A 20,646-nucleotide genomic window follows, 5' to 3' on the forward strand; every position below is an offset into this window, starting at 1 on the left:
ACCGATTTAAATTCGCTTTACGATATTCGTTTATTTTTAAGCGGTTTAACTTTAAACGCATATAGTTATGATAATAGAAAACAATGCAGATTGGTGTCCGATCTTTATTATGAAATTACAGAAACAAAATTTCTCTTATGCTACGAATATTAGTCATAATTGATAGCTGTTTTGCAATCACTATAATAAGATTTAGTTTATGCATTTCTTTGTGGACAAAATAAGTTTGGGTATTATTCATATCTTCTAGAACGAATTGACAAAATTAGTTTTTAGGAATTGCTTTTGTAATAGATATATCCGTAGAAAGTTTAAATGTTTGGAAAGTTCGTACCTTCGACGAAAAGTCCCTTGTTATTAGTTATCCGAAATTCTCCTAGCAGAACGTCAATGATTTCAAAGCTAGCCGAAGTTAAAAAGTTTACTTAAGTTTCTTTCTGACGTCATTGGCCCAATAGCTTGCTTGGACAAATATATTTGAATAAAATTTCAAATGAAATTGTTCCACAAATAATTGCATCCACTAAGTATGATATATTTATATTTTAACGTTCAAAACAATATTATAAACGTAGAACTAAGGTTTTTGCAGATGCAATTTTTCAGGATATTTTTTCCTGAAACACACTAAATCGAATATCGAATAAACCTCTAAAAATGGAAATAAAACCTCTCATGAATAAGAATACGGACTTTTAATGATTATGTAAAGCATTAAGATACAAGCTTTGGCTGATTAATTAGAAACCTCAAAATCAAAGCAGTCCCTTTCACCATAGTAGAAATGCAAAACAAAACATATATACATATTACAAGTAATGGTAAATGGTTACCAACATTCCTTATACAAGAAAACATTTCAACGAGTTTTAGAAATTCTTCTTATTTAATGTGTTAACAAATATTGGTAATAATGAGTAATATCGGTTACTAATCATTGTTTTGCTAAGATTACAAAGTCTGTCGCAGTTGAAAAGTTTGCTTAAATTTATTTCCGAGGTGCTTGGCACAGAAGCGTGGTGGGACACAGATATTTGAATAAAAGGCGATTTTAGTTGATCCGCACATAATTTTCTTCCACTATTCATTTATTTACATTTTAACGTTATATCAATATAATATATGTATGAGTAAGGTTTTCGGTGATACAATTGTTTTCATGATATATAATCTTGAAACACACTTAATATCAAATAACCCTTTTAAAATGGAAATAAAAAATATCATGAAAGAGAAGACGGACTTTTAAAGATTTGTTTTAAAGTATTTAGATGCAAGCATTTGCTAATACACTAGAAAGCTCAATTTGACAAAGAGTAAAGCAATTGAAGCAGTCTCTTTCACCATAGAAAAAAAGCAAAGCAAAACAAATTCACACATTATAGTACATGATAAAGGATATACATCGCCATTTCTTATACAATAAAAAATCAACGAGTCTTGGAAAAAAAGTGTATAGACATCCTTCATTAGTAAGACATTTTCTATCACATGCCACTATACTTAAATATATCGAATGTCACTACAGACTATCGCATAAGTATTCATAGTATCAATTTTCACAAAGATTCTCTATAGACTAGCACATAGTTATCTAAGCGTAACTTAGTCACAGTATTCACTTTATTTTGTACACGATTTATGTATTGCCCTGGAAACGAATTTGATAGTTATTAATAACAGCTTTCAGCTGTCTCACAATCGAGCTAAAATAAATAAGTATAAACAAAATGTTAGTGAAAGCAAAGATATTTCAAAAATGCTTAGTACTAGTTGCTTTAATAGTTATACTTTATCGATATATATTAAACAGATGTAGGTATAACTATCGTTTAAGGTGCAATAATGGATGTATCACGTAATATCTCACCAGTAACGATGACAACATTAGCATAAGTATCCAAAATTGGATTTTTTCATACACAGGTTGAAATATGATGGTGAACATTTGTGCAATCAATTCTATGATAATTGTATACAAAAACACAAACCTATGACTGTTTAAAGCATGAAATACAATGATTTAATGATCAAGGATACACAGAAAAATCAATGAATAGAAACAACCAATTTCAATATGCAATATCTTCGCATTACTGTGTTACACAGGAGCTAACACCACATGTGTCTTTTTCAACACTTCTGATAAAAGTTCAGTAGAATCAATACTTTATTTTAAGTCAAACATCAAACTATTCGATGAAAAAAATGATCTTGTCCAAAATTCTTATTTTCTTGTCGCATTTACTCCGCAGTGCAATTTTAAAATTGAGTTCATGATTTTCAACTTTAATTTAAAGTCGATAAATGTTCTGATACACATACAGATTATTTTCCCAATCAACACAGTACATGCTACGCTGTTATGAAAACAAATTATAGAACAAACTCAATACATTTTGTACAATTATAATAAAGGAAACATATGACCTAGGCACATGAACGCCTCTTTGACATTGTAATTAAATTTTAGGCCGTAAAAGTTTGTTTCCTGTGTACTATGGTTCACCTGATGACTTTTGCAATATTCCTCACGTCTCTACGGCCGAAGTGCAGCCGCATATGATTTTATAGTACATGATTTGAGAGTGCACCGTTCATTTCGATGCCTTTTTACACACCAAGCATGAATATGTGGCCTGCATTCTGCTGAAGAACTATCTTTACGGAAGCCTCGTTACCTGGCAACGCAGGTGCCATCGGGTCGGAGTTTCCATATACAGTCTGCATGTTTTTACTTCTTTAGCTATTTATTCTGCTGAAGAACTACCGTTATAGATGGACTATAGGTCCAGCCGTGTTGAACTCCCTCATTCGAAATGAAAGTAACAAAACAAACTAGTATAACATATGCAACCAATACAAACAACACTAATTTATTGACATATGGTTTTCGGCAAAAGGTAAACTAGATAAAACATGTAAATAAAAATTATAGATAAAATTGAGCTTTTGTGGCAAACAGGAAAAACAATAATAAAAAAAAACATACGTAAAATAATTTGCAATGAAAAACATTTGCCACGAAATAAATACTTCTGCAAATTCTTCATTTGATTACGATCTGACAGACTGGATATTTTATAAAGGCAATTTGTTTAGATTGATTAAATCAATGATGTTAATGTTTTCATTTTTGCTTTTCTCTAAATGTAATGTCACACTATGCCTAATGAAATGATACATATATGTAAGACACAAATACGTGACCAGCCCGAAAATCGTGGCTAATTCATGTCATGACCGTGATACGTCTGGTACATATCTGAATGTTACATATACGCAATATCTGTACGATAAACGCGTTATTTGTATGATAATTAAACGCACGCTTTTGTTTAAAAACGCACTCTTTGTACAGATAACTCATACATTTTTGTAAACGCATCTGAAGGCAAACTGACAGCAAAACATTTAACAAACTTATGTAGTTCTACTCATGTGGTTTAAATGTTGCAAACCAACGATATATACACACGTTCCATCGTACTTTCGCAATACAGCGAACATTTTTTTTTAAATCCCCAATTTCTTGCGTCATAGCGTTGAATTCAAATAGATGGTTTCCCTTTCCATGTCGATAAAACAGTATTTTTAACACAACCAATGTCTGGAACCGGTTCCTCGATCAGTGATCTATCCTTTTGCACAATGACATATCTGAAAACAAATACATGTTATCAAGTAAAATGACCGTCAAAATAATACAATAACAAAAGCGTGACGAATTCTCCCGAATTGGCCTTTTCGGAAGGATTACTATAAAACATATATTTAAAATAAAAGGTTTGATTTAAATCCCATCTGACTTATCAGACGCTTAAGTGATGCTTTAAAATATATAAAGATTGAATTCCGTTCTCAGGTAAACATCATGGCTGAGATACTATTTTTTCAAACTTTGACCTGACCTTTGAGATGGAAAAAACACAACATGTCATGCGCGACAAACCAACCAATAGAGCTTGGCAAATTTGTGAATTTATATTTGTATCTGACAAGTTCACCATGACCTTCACTTTTGACCTACTGACCTAAAATTCGATGGTGGACACATGCTAGGCATGATCAATCTATCTAGCATGGTTGACGCTGTTTGTCCCAGATGTTCTTAAATTAGTACTACAATAAAGTGTTCAACGTCTTACCCGGTTAGACAATTGATTCATAAACTTTGAGAAATTCCCGAATAGCATCGCCTTTACTCTCTGCAACTTGTTGCTGAAGTTCAGCTAAGTCCGCGATTCCCTCCAACACTTTAATTCTATTTTCCCATCCAGGTTTTCCACCTTTTTTCTCGCCCTCTATCATCAGCTGTATGTGGTCCGTCATAGTCAATGGATCTGGTCGAAGTGCAATTTCAGATAACCTTTTGAGGCACCTTTGACTTTCTCTTATCATACCTTCAATTGCTTCAACAAGTTTCTCTAGGTCATGTTTCATGATTTTAATTGTTTGCTTTTTTGTGAGTTTTCTTTTGACCGCTTCTTCGTACTTAGCTTTTATTTCTTCAAGGGTTTCCGTTTCTGTTATGGTGATACTTTTATAAACCGAGGGTATGAAGTTTTTATGTGCTGTCCAAAAGCATTTCCCTCTGCACACTGTGCAAAAGTGTTTTTCATCCATGACATAACACTTTATTTTGTCATCGTTGTTTTCATAAATACAATCCTCGTGACACATAACCTGGCATGTTGTACAAAATGTTATAAACCCCTTTTCCGGATCCTCTCTTATTTGTACTACGACGTTCCTTGTGACAGTATATTTCTCGTGTCTTGCCATGTCGTTGATTGCATCTTCAAAAGCCTTCTTTTCACATTTGATCTGGTCGACCTTTGCCAAACCAAGTTTAGTGTATACATCTAAGTTCTTGAGTGTCATTTGCAGCCTATATCGTTCGATTAAAACTTCGCCTGTCAATTGAAGGCTTTCCGTTTTGAAGGTTTCTGTTTGGTTGAAAAACTCTTTGAAACTTTTCATTCCCATATTCCAGAGTGACAATGACATGTCATTTGGATCAGTGTTTTCATTTGCAGCAAACCATGCAGAGTTGTTAAAGGTGAAGTACTCCCCAAAGGGCAATTTGGATTCTTTTAGGGAAGCACACACCATGGGCTTTGTACCATCAGCAAATGTTATCATCGTACATATATTTTCCTCAATGTTGTTCCCAAAAAGGGACATGATTGACTCAAAAATGTAGGTTTGAATTGATGTCAATCTTAAATCTGAGGCTTTTACCACAAAGCAAACCGCGTCGATATTCTGCACTCCCTTCGGTTCGTCATGAGTGAATAACTCTCGCATCTGGTCAACTATCTTCTGATCTTGCTCGAGACCTCTAGTGTCTCCAAATCCGGGAGAATCTATGATATTCAAAGTGTATTTTAAACGACTTCCGTTTTGTGGGTGAATAGTATAACATGAAATCCAGTCTGTTTGTGATAATGCCTGCAAGAAATAAACAAATTAATTTTGATAGGAATCTAATTATTTTAAATATGCTGTAAATTTGTTAAAAGGACCATTTTTAAGCGAAATCGGTAGAATGATTCTGAGTTCACTTTACGAGAAAACAAAACAGTCACGTGGTACACAAAAGGATAACAAGAGCTGTCGTAGGATAGCGACTCGACTATATGCCGCTTTTCCTAATAAAGATAACAATCTGATGTAATATGTGCCTGTCAAAAGCAATAAACAGTCAAATTAAAAAGTAAACAAGAAACGCCGCAATGCGACAAAGCCAGGTTTTCAAAGATTAACTGAAGATCTTCAGCCTTCATTGTGGGATATAGTTTTAACTTTTTTTCTATTTTCAGAAACAGTGACCTTGACCCTAAGGCCTCAAATGCAATCACATTTTATACTCAATAAACTCTTCCTACATACAAAGTTTGGTCACAATATGTCAACCATAACATAAGAAATTAAGTACCATAAGGTTATCTTTTTTTATTCAAACGTATACAAAAAGCACTTCAAACAGCTACACGTCGAAAACATTTGAAATGTATATTTTAAAGTATCTTTTATATGAAATAAACAATTGATTTGCTATTTTCGATATATATAACAAAAAAGGGATTGGGCGAAAAACAATACAAAAGAAAGAAAATACCCCAAAAAGATTGGAATAAAAAGAAAGAGACAAAGTGGCCTTCTAAAATGTATTATATATCTGTTAATTATAAAAGAAAAGCCCATTTTTGCAAATTGACAATTAGTTTATCTCTCATAATAGCTATTTCACGTTCAATATTGATTCGAAAACATAAGTATTTTTCAAAATTGCCGCAGTTAAGAATTGTTTCTCTGTTTTTAGGTATAACTATGAAGTTAATGCAGCTTTAATTTCTTTCGACGTTTATTTCTAATACAATATTTTTTGAATTTAGTTCAATTATAATAATTTTTGAGTGAAGAAAGCGTTTTAAGTCATTCAACAGGTCTTGTATGATATAACACTCCCTAAACATGTGGTTATCAATTTTAGTAACAGTGACGTTGACCTTGACTCTAGTGCTCCAAAACGCAAACCTATAAAAGGTCTCCATAAACTGACCAATATACCAAGTTTAGTCCAAATGTGTCTTACCTAACTAAAGGTATTCAGTAGCAGCCCCTTTCCTATTTTTAGTAACAGTGGCCTTGACCCTATGCGGCCAAAACGCGATCCAATGAAAATTATCAATACACAAGGTGTGTTCGAAGCCGTCTTCCGGCCGGCAACAAGAACAACAACGTACGTCATTCAAATGACCAAGTTTCTGGTTGAAAATATATATAAATGTGCCTGTCAAAAGCAATAAAAAGTAAAAAAAGAAAAATCAATCAGGGTCCAACATTTGTATTTAGGGTGAGTATGAATCGATGTAGCCTAATTGTATGATTGTCGTTAATAACAGTGTGAAGTTCTAAGTGAATCGAAAGAAGGGTATTGGAGTTATAAGTGGAAATGCCAAATTACCTAAAACTTCAACCGGACACAGACGCAGACGCCAACTCGACGCCGACGCCGTGGCGAGAAGTATAGCTTCCTTATTCTTCGAATAGTCGACTAACAACTACTTATTTTCAAACAAAATAAAATCTCAGATCAGTAATTTACAAGCTCGATTACCGCGACATTGTACTGCTTTAAGTGTCGTCTCATTGTGTCGATGAAGTAAGATTTGCTGTTTAGTATATGTGATCGAATTCTTAATCATTTTTCGATAAAATCACAATAAAACTAAGTACTGGTGGTGTAAACGGCCTGAAAGGCCCCAAATTGCATTATTGATATCATGTTTTCCACCCTAAAAGAACTGCAAAAAGGGAAAAACTAACGAAACGTTTTGGTTCAAAAGAATGAACAGAGTGTGAAAGAGGAACAAGCTTTTTTAAAAATGACACAGCAATTTTTCATTATACTCTGATTTTGCTTTTGTAGCAAGGCCTAATATTGAGACAAATATAAGTTAATAATACTCTCGTCCGATTGAAATGGTTCGTGAAATGTTCATGAAAATTGAGTTAACATAAGACGTTAAACCACGCAGTACAGAAACAACTGAACACGGATGTACAAAAATAATCTTCTTTAGTTTTCTTAAGCTTAACAAAAGCAAGTAATGATGAAAACTGTGCATATCGCTGAAGACAATCATCCTGTCAAACACGAAGCCAAGACAGGCTGGTGTTCTCGTCCGCGACAGCAAAATTCTCTTAATGCGGGGTCATATTGGTTGCTATCAAGACTAATTTCTACAGTAGACAAATAAGCTATAGTGTGAACTTAACTTTAGAATTGAGGTACCTGATTTCCGAGTCGCTCTTTTTCTTCTGCTTCTAAGGTGACAATTTTGAAGCGAAAAGGATCGTTGAAATTGACACCAAAGATATAATTCGACATGCCGTCTATCAGAGTACTTTTTCCGCATCCGGTTTCTCCAACAACCAGTATAGTTTTTTCTTCGCTGATCAACTTATCTCGCTTACCTGATAAGAGTTTACATACAATTTTGTTAACTTAAAATATTGAACAAATCTATAATCGCTTTGGTTGGAAATATAAACAGTGTTTATGTACTAATAAACGCAAGCCATTACAATGAGTCTTATAAATATTCATCGCGTTCTTCTGTCAAACAGCAAAAGAGATCATCCTTAAACTCGCGCACTCTAATAATACGTGATGTTTTTGCCCTGGGTAATGTAAGTTAATTATAGTTCAATCATAAGATAAAGCCGAAGATGATGCCATACTATTCATTTTTTTCTGGTAAAGTTATATGACCCATTTCCGCCTTTTACAATTGCTGTTTCATATTTATTTTAAGAAAATCTGGCTGCAAACTGCGAAAACGGTGACTGACGTGGTGAAAATGTTAATTAAATAATAATTTCAATCCCTCTCGTTGTAAGCTGATATATCTTATTATTCCGAAATACCTGAACTATCTTGAATCTACCTAACTTCCCGAGCGTTTCGAACAAGAACATTAATTCGATACAAGGACGCGTTGGCGAATTTAGTCTTTTTCGGCCTGTTGATGAAGGAAAGAGGAAGTCACATTTGAATAAGCCGAAGCCAATACACTCGAGTCCATTTCCTGATAATTATATAAAAGTTACGAGAAACCAACGATAAACAGTTATGTGTGTTTAAATTTTGAAGTTGTACGAAAATCAGTTCAGTCAGTTGCATACACATGAAGACCTCGATAAACATGATTTTACTTTTATAGGTTCCATTCGGCAGTTTTTTTAAGTTGACCGTTAAATAGCATTTGTTTCAAGTAGAATCGAACAACTTACAAAGGGAGATTGCCAGAAATTATCCTCAAATTGACATATCTGCACAATAACTGGACATTGTTATCTATCGATATTAAACGTGTCATTCATTGTATTCAGTAATTACTGAGTTATGCTTTGGACAAGCTGTGTTTGAAAAAAATCAATATACACGAGGAGATAACTTTACATGAAAGTGAACAAAACTAAATCAATCTTCAAAGTTTCATTCAATGCCTTCCAGTAGATTCCAACTTATTTTTTGCACAAACATTTTTTCTGACAAAATTCTATAAATTCTATAAACAAAGGGAAAGAACGTTGCAACGAAGTGACCAAGAGTTATATAATTTTTTGCACTGTGAACAAATTACACTGTCCCCTATACAATCTCCGAGTGACTTCTCTTTTGACAAGGTATCCTGTTTAATAAAATAAAGTACAAACCGCGTAAATTTGCAACACAGTTCGATTTTCAATTTAAAAAGTACTGATATATGAACGGATTTAATTGCCTGTTATGCTTAAGTATCCGGTTAAAGAAAAGAAAGGAAATATAATTTGGTACCAAATAAAGTAAAATAACTGTCGACCGCCAACATAACTTTTGACTGGTCATATAGCAAAAACTACCGTCCTTTAATTAATTTGAGATGCAAAGTTACATTACATTTTAACGACGTTACCTCCATATGGCAAGCTAATCGTTCCGATGATTGCTTTCAACGTTAGTCTTTATTTAAGGAATGAATTGCGGGGTTGATGTCATTATCGGGGTATGAACGCAATTGGGTTGGTCAATGTGTGTGGAGTCCGAAGGACTCCACGCGTACTTTGACCAACCCAATTGCGTTCATATCCCCGATAATAACATCAACCCCGCAATTTATTCCTTATATTTACACAAATAGATCACTATTTCATTCAAGAATTGTTTAAAAAATACTTCATTTCATTTAAGAAAACCTTTCAGTAATCCGTTCTTACCCATTCTGTAAATAGAACGACCCGACTATAACCGGAAACATTTTTTCAAATGACGTCACAATAACTCGGGAAAAGATCAACCACTTGAAATCACTTTAAAACGTAAAATTGAAACACTTCTGGTACCAATATATTTCAAATATAATAAACTAACAATTTTAAAAATGTTGATCTATATTTTACGGGACCTGCAGACACAATACAACCAATAACAAGATCAGTAGCTTTCATGTATATTGTTATGCAATGAATTACGATCCGAACATATCCGAAGATGTTGCGTTCATCGATTGATGAACGCAATTGCCGAAAAGCAGTTCATTTAAGGAATAGAAGTTGGGGTGTAAATATTACAGTATAACATGTTCTACGAGATAAAGTCCATATTTCCTTAATTCGTACTTACCGATTTCAAACTTCCTGACTTTTGTTTTTATGTTCCTGGCTTCTTTAATTTCCTGCACCGCAGGGAGGTACGTCGTTGGATGGTCTTTCATTTGTTCTAGTACTTTCGAGTGTCTGATAAGCCGGGTTCCAAGGGATTCAAATGTTTTGATAATATCGCTTGGTTCGCTTTTTGGTCCTTCTTCGCCTTCTTCATCAACAACTCTAACGACAAACTGGTAGGTTGTTTTACTCTTCAGTCCATCTATTTTTCCACATTCTGTGTTGAACATAACTTGAAAAGTAGCCCATCGGGGTTTTCTCTCTTTACTTACTTCGATATATCTAACTTGGTATAAATCGCCTGCACGTTTATCGGTTGGCTTAACCCAAGCAAGTAATACTGATTCTGCAGTAGTTTCGACACTCTGTGGCTTACCTGGTTCTCTTTTTAATCGGCCGTGCTTTGAAAAATCATTTAGAGTATATAAACAAGGTGACCAATCATTGTGTAAAAATAAATGTTAAAATGAGACAATTACAAATAAATACTGTAGATATATTTATATTATTTTTTTAATACCGGGTTGTGAACCGGCACATCGTCTTGTTTAGCGTCTTGTTTATCGACTTTCACAGCGTCTTGTTCATCGGCGTCTGACCTGTTAAATATAAAATCTGTAAACAATGAATAGTCGAGACACTTGAAAACAGTCACACCAAAATACAATATTCTATTTGAACTAATTGTCTTTGCCATGTCAAATAGAAGTGATACAGTAGATAAGCGATTCGAAAGCTAATGCTATTTTGACATGAGAACTGTTAGCGGTTTTCGTACAGTTTTAAATGACAACAACTTTTCTGTAGAGGTTGGGACCGGTCTTGTAATTTGGGTCTCTCGATTCCCTACGTTACGCAACCATCGACGCATCTCTGACGTCATTGCATCACCGTTTTAATTCTCGTACAATGTTCTCCTATAGTCTAACATGCCGCCAAAAAATGCCTTAAAATTGGGTAGTTAATGTCGAAGATATCTCAGCATGCCTGCACGTGCCGAGGCTGAGATCAGTTTTAAGGGGAAATGAATTAAACAAAAATCCACATAAATGAATCGTTGTTGCTGATCTGTATGATAGTGGTCATACTACTGTAAGCTGTCAACCCAGAACCACTTGAAATTCTAACATTCTTACTATAGAAACGTTAAATCAAGTGCCACGTGTTTATTGCTCGCCTAAAAATGGATGGCTCCAACCAGCTAAAACCGGAAGCTTTCAATGATGGGTCGACATCATTGGTCAGCCCTGTGCCATCTTAAAATAGCTGTAGGCTTATAGTGATGATATTCGAGTATCGTTTTGCTGCGCAATTTAGATGTCGCATATACTGCTATGCTCTGCAGTGCATAGTATGTATTTTGATTGTACGAATATTTTGTATGTTTTTTTAATTATAAACCGATTGCCGATGTTTTTCTCAACATAAGAATGCAAGTAAAGTATGTCTTTCGTTCTAAATGTACTATTTTCCCTGTCATTTTATCATTTAAGTGCATTTCAAGTAATTTCCCGTACCTCATAATTATCTAATACAGTTAGTTTTTACGCATTTATTTCGGCTCAATTGTGACGATAGCTGGCAGGTTATAGAATCACGCTCGATTCCGTTTCTTGGGGTACATCACAGTACTGCTGTTGATTTTTAAAGGCCAATAGAAGGTACACCTGGTGGTGGTGGAACCCACACCTATACAACTAGACCACTCCAACCAAACCCTCTAATTTAGTTGGCATGCTCGTAAAAAACAGAAACTACAGCAGTAAATAATATAAGTATATCAAAGAGGCTGCGAAATTGACACATTGCAGTTTAGTTAAAGGTATTTTGCCTGGTTTAACTTAAAACACAATTACCTGGATAACGCAGTGCTAAATAATAACACATTCATACACATACCAGTACAAGTAATGTTTCGCAGCCTGGCTCATATATGATTGTCTTACATAAATATAAAAAAGGCAACTCGCATGTGTGACCTCTTATCTTAATTCAAGGTATAAGAAGTAAAGTAAACACTTACGAAACCTGTGCCTCGTGGCTGATATGTTCCTCGATAGGAACAAAAGTATGTTTCAATCGCGCCAGCCCCAAAGCCTGCGAAAGCCACCCCACATGTTTACTTTTGCAATGCTCGCATAAATGGACGGAGCATTGTTTACAGAACAAAACAGCAGCTGTTGATGCACCTTTCTTTTTACAAGTATCACACTTTCGTGACGACATCTTTTTAACACAAACCAAAGTGTGTTATTGATAAGTCGTTAAACATTTGTCACAAATTAAAAGGTTGACGTTTTCACAAAAACGGGTAGTTCTTTTGTCCAATTCTTCTTATCACGAATCTTAGCCGTGTGTAAGTTGATTTCGCTTCGCAATAGGGTTCTGTTACGCCTTATCCTGAAATTAGAAGAAAAGGTTATTACGTCGTTATTTTTAAGATCATTTTCTGATTGACCATGAAAAATTAATTAACACCTGTCTGATACTAAAATCTGGACCAACGGTAAAATAAAAACTTGAGTTGTAGTGTAGGTCGAGCACTCGAAATTGAAAGTCAAGCGCTTTAGTTTTTCGATTTTTTGCCGCGAAAAGACGAAGCGTCAAAAATGAGCCACCATATTAATTGTCATTTTTTTGTCATTGCCACAAATACTCCATGGCGCCTGTTTTCATAACTTTTTACTATCATGACATTCATAACTCTTTAACAAAAGCCAAAACACTCTCAATTTTGGAAGAAATGTTATATACGTCAGGTGCAAAAAAGGTATGTACACAACATATTTGACAAGACATTAGTATGCCTTAATACATTATGTTACTTTATCAGTTCCTCGTCGTCGGTTACCCACGTCATCTACTCAACGATCGTGTGTATCCAACAATGCTGTCTCTTGCAGACTGACTGAAATATACTCGATCTACGTAAAGGTAATGAACAGAAAATTAGAACAAAATTCGATTGTCATTGGCCTACATTAAAATGTAAAGGCATACAGGGGATAACACCAGTTATTCAAATCATGAGCTGTAAACAATCGCGAAAAGAATGTGTGTTTTTTAATTCCAATGACACAAACGTAAACGCTGACGGCGCGTGTGTTGCAATTCAAGACGTATAAGTTTACTCAAACTTTATGACTTAAATAATAATACATTATATAGTTACAGTTTACTCGTATGTGATAACTATACATTAGTATTTATATCATTTTCTGCCTATTACTATTATTACTAATTATATAGATTTTGATTTGTATGTTTGTTTGTATAACAAAGGCTCTCAATTAATTGTGGTAACTTAATAAATATACCTATTATACCTATATTATAATAGGTATTTATTTCATAAATCGCTTCATAATTAGTAATTAATAATTTTGATATTGTGCATATTTTTCTGAAACTATGGGGCGATTATAGATCTGGCTCAATGATAAATACACAATGGAACATTTAATATCGTTTGTTTTTATAACAGTGGGGGAGCACACCAATTAATCCCAATCAACAGGTCATGCAATTATCTGATTTTCAAATGATATCCGTTATAAGCTTATGAAAGACGCCTTTAATCCAGCATTATTACTTTACTCAGTTTCGCCCAAACGTATATACATCTTCATCGATAAAATTAATACATTCAAGTTTCAATCGAAGATGACGAACATAGAACCTGAGTTGGGGTAGATTTAGTGGTTAATTGACGAATATTTTTGAAAACTAGGGTTGAAATTCATATTCGAATATTCGGTAATTCTTTCGACCGAATATTCGAATATTCGATAACCAAAATACATCTTTTAGTAGTTGTAGTAAACTATTATTATCATTCGCTTAAGTAATAGCCAAGGCATTTTAATCCTACTTTGACGTAGCAAGTACCCGCGGCGGACCCTGATTTTCCCCAAATGAGCCTCTGAAACTCCCCATTTTTATATAGCAAAAAAGGTAATACATTATGAACATTCAAAAATCAAAATCGAATAATTCCACTGCCTTCATATTGTGAAACGATGTGATATTAGATGGATTCCTAATAATATGGCGTAATGAGCCAATGGAAGGTCTTTCCGTACGACGAGCAGCCTCGTTCTGGGATAGACCTCTATCTTATACCAAACCAACTCGGGAACTAGTAAAATAATAAAACGAAAACATTATAGCCAGTTTATAGAAATCAATTTCCATTATATCGTTTTTCTTATTTGTGTGATTATTCATCATGTAATGGATGAATTCAGCCATTAAGTTATCGGAAAAACAAAACAAATCGCCCTGTCACCCAAAATCCCACAAAACTGCAGGAAAAATTCCACCTAATCGATAGCAAAAACAAGAACCAATACTGTTGCGGAAATGCATGTTGGCGATATATTATTGTCGCGTTTTCGCCCTCGACTTGGCGCCTTTTCGTGCTTTTGCGTAATGGGTTTTTGCATTGCGGATTTTTACGTGACTGTTCTTCTACTACTACTGTAACATTATTATTATCATTATTATTACGTGTATAATGATAATGACGTAACATCATTAAATATTTGCACCTCAGCTTCCATTCCTTATGAAAGGGAATTGAGAATATTTTTCGATGAACGTAAAATCTTCGGATATGTTAAAATGGCGAATCATCACATAGCAGTATATATGTACGAGTTTGTGTGTTGTGCCTTTGTCCAGAACAGGTCATTGTGGAAGACAAGTTTCTTTTATGAGTTGTTAATAAGGATCTTGGATTATTTTATATTTGGTATGTATTCACTTATGATTTGATATTATCATAAATGATAACCATTGTAGTGCATTTATTCTGAATTTTTGTTTTGGACATATCCAAGTAAATTACATATTCAGACTATAACAGCACTGTGAGAGATGAAGTGTGACAGTTAGAGCCAGAGATGCTGTACTGAGTTATTGTTGATGGCACTTTATTCCATAAATATGTAAGTAGGCTATGTTTATTGTAGTGTGTGATATGAATTGTAATCTGAATCATGTTTTATTGTTTTATCCATATTTATGTTAACTGGCCACTAGACACATTATTACATTATTATGAGACTATTAAAATAAGGATGTGTTATAACTGTTATCAAATAACAACAGTAAGATATGTAAAGCATTATAGTTCTCATTTATTTATTTATTATTGTATATTGTCTATTTTCAGTGTGTTGACTATTTGACTACGACTATTTGACTATTCGGGTGTTCGATTACTTCGTATACTGTTATAACATACACACATTGATTGGACATTAAATATATGTGAACCCTGGACACCTTGTGTGACATTTCCCGTAGTCAGTAACTATATATATTATATAAGTGCGGCGGGCCACCAAAGGTTATAATATATGGTCAAAAATGTATTTGTTTCTAGCCAACCCCGGTGGAGCGAAAACTCGACAGGCAAAAACACGAGAAGTCGCTAAGCGAAAATCACGTAAAACACTTCATGTTTTAGCCCTCTATTTAGCTACATTATGCCTTATTAAACTCAGGCCCCGTAATTTGCAGGGAATAAACTCTTGCTTTGGTGTCTTATGACCTGTAATTGTTTAGTGACATTTAAACTAAATTGATATTTTTTCTTTACGTTTCTCAAAGGGGTCACTCCTATCAACGATCTAGCATAAACTAACAATAAATAAAAGCGGGGTTTAGCGTGATGGGGGGAATAAATACTTAAGAGAAATCAACCAACTGCAAAATACCACGTGAAAAGCGACCAAATCAAAAGAAAAATACGAAGTATTGGCGTGTACACATGCCATCGATTTTGCGCTTTTAAGTTAGCGTGGCGAGTTTTTGCAAATCGCTTTTTTCATATGGCGAGTTTTCGCTTGACGTAGCGAGACCTAATTCTAATACTACTTTTTTCGCTTTATGTAATTATAATAATAATAATAAAATAATAATGATAATATAATAATAATACTAATAATAAACATGGCGTGTTTTCGCCTTTGACTTGGCGAGTTTTCGGCTTTTAGTTCGGCGGGTGTTTACATGACCGGGCAGGGAAACAACGTTACGTGAAAACCATCAACTGACCGATTGTTCGGACTTTTGTTAAAGTTTACAACGGTGTTAACATTTGAATCCCTACTACTCTGGAAGTTTAATTGATACGCCTATGATCTCAGTGTTCTTGTCAATATTTAAGCTGACCTTTTCAGCTAAACTTGTTTAATTTAAATATATTAAAACATCATAAAAATAGTTCGCGTTTAAAAGTTAACAACGATGTCGTTAATCATGTTGTTAAAATTAACTTAGTTCTTAACAATCGGTCAAATTTCTAAAAAAGCATAGCTACTGACCGCCCTCCTGTCTGCGCATTATGACGCATGCGCAAACTACTGCGTGCTGACATTCGGAACTCCTCGGCCATTTTCCAACAAAAACAACCTTGGACGGATGCCGGTACATCAGTATGAGTAGTTGGTAAAAATAAAAAAAGATAATATTGTGTATTACTTAATCTAAATTGATTGCCATTGACGTGTTTTATGCATAACTAATTAAGAATCCCAAGAATAAAGTCATTAAGTTTTACTGTTTAATTGAAATTACTACGTGATCCACTTGCAGCGCAGTTAGATATCAAGATTTCTGTCATTGTAAACCGTCTATATATCCGAGGTTGTTTTCGATAGAAAATGGCCGACCGGGAGTTCCAAATGGCATGATGATGGTACTCAGTATAAAGTGCCGTGACGCAAGCCTTTAATTCATGCAGCCTAACAGCGTTTTGATAAATTTTGATAGAAATACGTCCCTACGATATTTAAGTCACCTTTGTAATCGACGGGAAAAAAGTAATGAAAAGCAAACACTCGTTGCTAATTATTAAGTTTTTATATACATTAATTGTTTATATAACCCTTTTTCTTTAAAAATAATACTAATATAATGAAAACTTACCTGTGTACCTTTATTCGCGTAGTTCCTTGCACAGTGGCTCCTAAACACTGAAATAGTCCTACGTGTATTTACTTCTACTATCCTATGTGATTACTTCTGATGATTTTCATTCGACCTTGACATTTTTGGAAAACGGCCTATGCGATTGTCAATTATGCAAAAAACTGATGTCCTACAACAAATGGCATTGTTTGAAAAAATATTGATACTCATCAATTAATAATAAGATGATTAAGAGGAAGGTATCGGCTTTGATACTTTAGTATTACGAACCCATTAAAATCGTTTTTGCAATGATAGACAGATAAACGTATCGGTGTATCATAAGGACAGTCAATGCGAATAGGTATTGCTATTTACGGTGTTATAGAAGTGACACACATGTTTTTTTATCTCTCTAAAACGACTTACGTATCTCGTTAAAACGACTTGAAATGACATAATTGGCCAATCAGAAGCGCCTAAAAACCGACCATAACCATAGATGCAGAACGGCTGATCTGAGGTACGTTTCAATTTTTAATATTCGATTTTGATTGGCCAATTTGTCGTTTAAAACAGGTTTATAATTCGTTTTCAACGACATACGTAAGTCGATTAAACGAGTAAGGAACCAAGTCATTTTAACGAGATACTATTAAGTAGTTTTAACGAGTTACTAAGTTACTTAAGCGAAAAGGGTAAGTCGTTTAAACGAGGTAAGCAAGTCGTTTTAACGAGATACTAAGTAGTTTTAACGAGTTATTAAGTTACTTAAGCGAAAAGGGTAAGTCGTTTAAACGAGGTAAGCAAGTCATTTTAACGAGATACTAAGTAGTTTTAACGAGTTACTAAGTAACTTAAGCGAAAAGGGTATGTCGCTTAAACGAGGAAAGCAAGTCATTTTAACGAGATACTAAGTAGTTTTAACGAGTTACTAAGTTACTTAAGCGAAATGGGTAAGTCGTTTAAACGAGGTAAGCAAGTCGTTTTAACGAGATACTAAGTAGTTTTAACGAGTTACTAAGTAACTTAAGCGAAAAGGGTATGTCGCTTAAACGAGTTTACAAGTCATTTTAACGAGATACTTATTCTTTTAAGGTGTAACTAAGTCGATTTAACGAGAAACTGAGTCGATTAAACGAGTTTACAAGTCGTTTGTACAAGATACGCAGGCCATTTTAACTAGATGGAAAATCACACGTATGTCACCTATATGCCACCGTAGTAATTGGGCTAACTTGCATACCAATATAGGTGATGATATTGTTATTATTTAGAGGTACAAATGTACTACCTTAACTTATAGACCATCAAATTAACACTGCGGTAAAATAATATAACGCATTAAGGAGTGCATTGTATGTTTATTTTTTATGATAGGACAAAATTATGGTATAAAACGTCAGTTATATATTTCATGTTGTTTTTTTTCATTTCATTTATGCCAATCATAACCTATTCATTGTCTGTTCAACCCTTAATTCAAATAGACAAAGAACACACATTAAAGCTCTGCCAACCAGCGTTTTTTTATAGCCAATGAAAGAATGGGTACCGGTAAACAAAAGACATGATCATATCAATGGATATTCAAATCAAGATATTACTATGTAATACTGAAAACAAACACATCTAGATTATAGATCACAGTATTTGGATCAAATCCCATTATATGAATCATTACACCCGTAGATATAATTTCTTAATATCATCCGATACTCTGACTTAGCGATCTCAACAATCTTTCAGCCCCAACCCCTCTCCCCGTTTACAGCTGCCATTGAATGAAGTTCATACTTTTTCAGGGTATACTATATATCAAAGCATTTGACTTTTTCCAACAACAATTCCCTAGCTCTGATGTATGACATATGTTTCACACCAGATTATACACTTTTTGTTTAATTTGAAACATAATATTTCTAAACACATTTTATTTGGAGCTTTCCTTAATACCATCTGTTGTATTTTTCGAGATCAGAAACTGGACACAACAATAAATTTGTTCTAGAATTGGTCACTGATTCACCAGGTCGTAGCTTAACAGTTTTGCCAGTTCATTAAATCTGAGAAAGCCTGACAAGCGAATTAGACACATAGTTACTAAAACAATGGCAACCAATGCTTCTGAGCTTCTGAAATGTTGTACAATACAGTTCATATTATTATCAGAAAAATAGACATTTGTGACGAACTGAGATTTTGGGAACAAGTGAGGTTATAGGCGGAATTACACATATCTGTGTTCAGTAGTCGTTGTTGAATACTTAATCAAAATGTAACTAAGGGACACAAGTCTTGATATACTACAGTATATTTCTCTTTTGTAGTTATTCATACTGAATAATATGTTTCATATCCCTGGCACCGGTTTTTCAAACTCGATCATTTTTTTTTAAATTAAAAAAATCTTATAATTCCCAACTAAAAAATAATATATATTTTTTTTATAATTGAGTTTAAAAAGCCGGTGCCAGGGGTTTCATATGTAGCTATGCCTGTAGTATTGTATTTCACTCAATGAACAAGATGCTTTGGTATGAATGAATAAACATTTAACTTCATTTGCGATCTTATGAATCTAACCCATTCCGCATGTTTTGTAAGAACTAAACCAACATCATAACAGCCGTCCCTTACTGTTAATCTGAAACATTTTTTTCGAATGAATGAGTGTAACAACAAAAAATACCATTACCTGCAGTTTATTTTGCTACCATTGTGGCATGTATTATACATATTACAGTGATCAATGGAATATGAATTAGGAATATAAAATTCCTGCGTTAAATATTTTCCCCCGAACTACAGGTCTAGCACTGTCATGTATGAGACCATTTCTAGCATGCGTAACTAAATCGAAAGAAAATGGATGCAGGAATGTGCCCAAGAAATAAACAAAAAAACAGCATTGATATTTGAAGCTGACGGTTTTGAATCATTAAGAGAAACAAGATAATCAAATGTCGACAAAGATTTGAAATTATACATATATTATTATTACACCAACTACAAAAAAAGACTAAAAGTAAGAATTGTATGAATAAAGTTTCCTATTTTGAGGGAAAATAACACTATACTTTAAATCTTGATGACAGCCTTTGAGTCTTTAAGGAATTTTTAAATGTAAACACAAATGAACGGTTAATAATAATACTATATCAAAGTATCCAATAATGTTCGCACTCAGTGTACAACTTCGCGAGTATCTGATACAATCAGAACTATCCAGGGGACTTCACAAAATACAACTAAATACTAAATTTAACATTAGAATTTTCTCCCTTCGGCATTATAATTATATTCTTCGCATATTGTATATGAACTTAATTGTCATAAAAATATCATGTGTAAACAGATACGCACGGATATTTATATATAAACATTATTATAAAGTTTGTATCCTACAGGTTTCGCCAACAGGTCTACAAGTCGCGTACAAACCTGAAAAGCGCTGGATACAAAATGTTTTTTATTAATGAAGAGCTGACCAAACAACGAGCTGAACTT

General features: G+C 33.9%; 1 protein-coding gene across 4 annotated transcripts; it reads right to left on the reverse strand.

Moving 5' to 3' along the window:
• Positions 1-108: 108 nt before the first annotated feature.
• Positions 109-17,253, reverse strand: LOC128236682 (uncharacterized). 4 transcript variants are annotated; one of them, XM_052951719.1, is made up of 8 exons: positions 17,155-17,208; positions 13,044-13,142; positions 12,242-12,618; positions 10,739-10,817; positions 10,178-10,619; positions 7,805-7,986; positions 4,149-5,454; positions 109-3,660 (listed from the first exon to the last, which is right to left on the reverse strand). In XM_052951719.1, the coding sequence occupies exons 3-7, from the start codon at positions 12,442-12,444 to the stop codon at positions 4,153-4,155; spliced, it is 2,208 nt and encodes a 735-aa protein (XP_052807679.1). In that variant the 5' UTR covers positions 12,445-12,618; positions 13,044-13,142; positions 17,155-17,208; the 3' UTR covers positions 109-3,660; positions 4,149-4,152. The 4 variants fall into 4 exon arrangements, with proteins under 4 accessions (XP_052807679.1, XP_052807680.1, XP_052807678.1 ...); XM_052951720.1 differs by having other exon boundaries at positions 13,034-13,142; positions 17,155-17,200; XM_052951718.1 differs by lacking the exon at positions 13,044-13,142 and having other exon boundaries at positions 17,155-17,253.
• Positions 17,254-20,646: the final 3,393 nt, after the last annotated feature.

This window comes from Mya arenaria, chromosome 6, assembly GCF_026914265.1.
Source record: "Mya arenaria isolate MELC-2E11 chromosome 6, ASM2691426v1".
NCBI classification, from domain to species: Eukaryota; Metazoa; Mollusca; class Bivalvia; order Myida; family Myidae; genus Mya; species Mya arenaria.

Excerpts from the sequence above, each read along its gene's own strand:
- LOC128236682 (XM_052951718.1), bottom strand. The coding sequence starts at position 12,444 with ATGTCGTCACGAAAGTGTGATACTTGTAAAAAGAAAGGTGCATCAACA. Across the intron at positions 7,987-10,177 it reads AGTCAGGAAGTTTGAAATCG|GTAAGCGAGATAAGTTGATC; the intron begins GTAAGTACGAAT and ends AACTCTTATCAG. Across the intron at positions 5,455-7,804 it reads AAGAGCGACTCGGAAATCAG|GCATTATCACAAACAGACTG; the intron begins GTACCTCAATTC and ends TATTTCTTGCAG.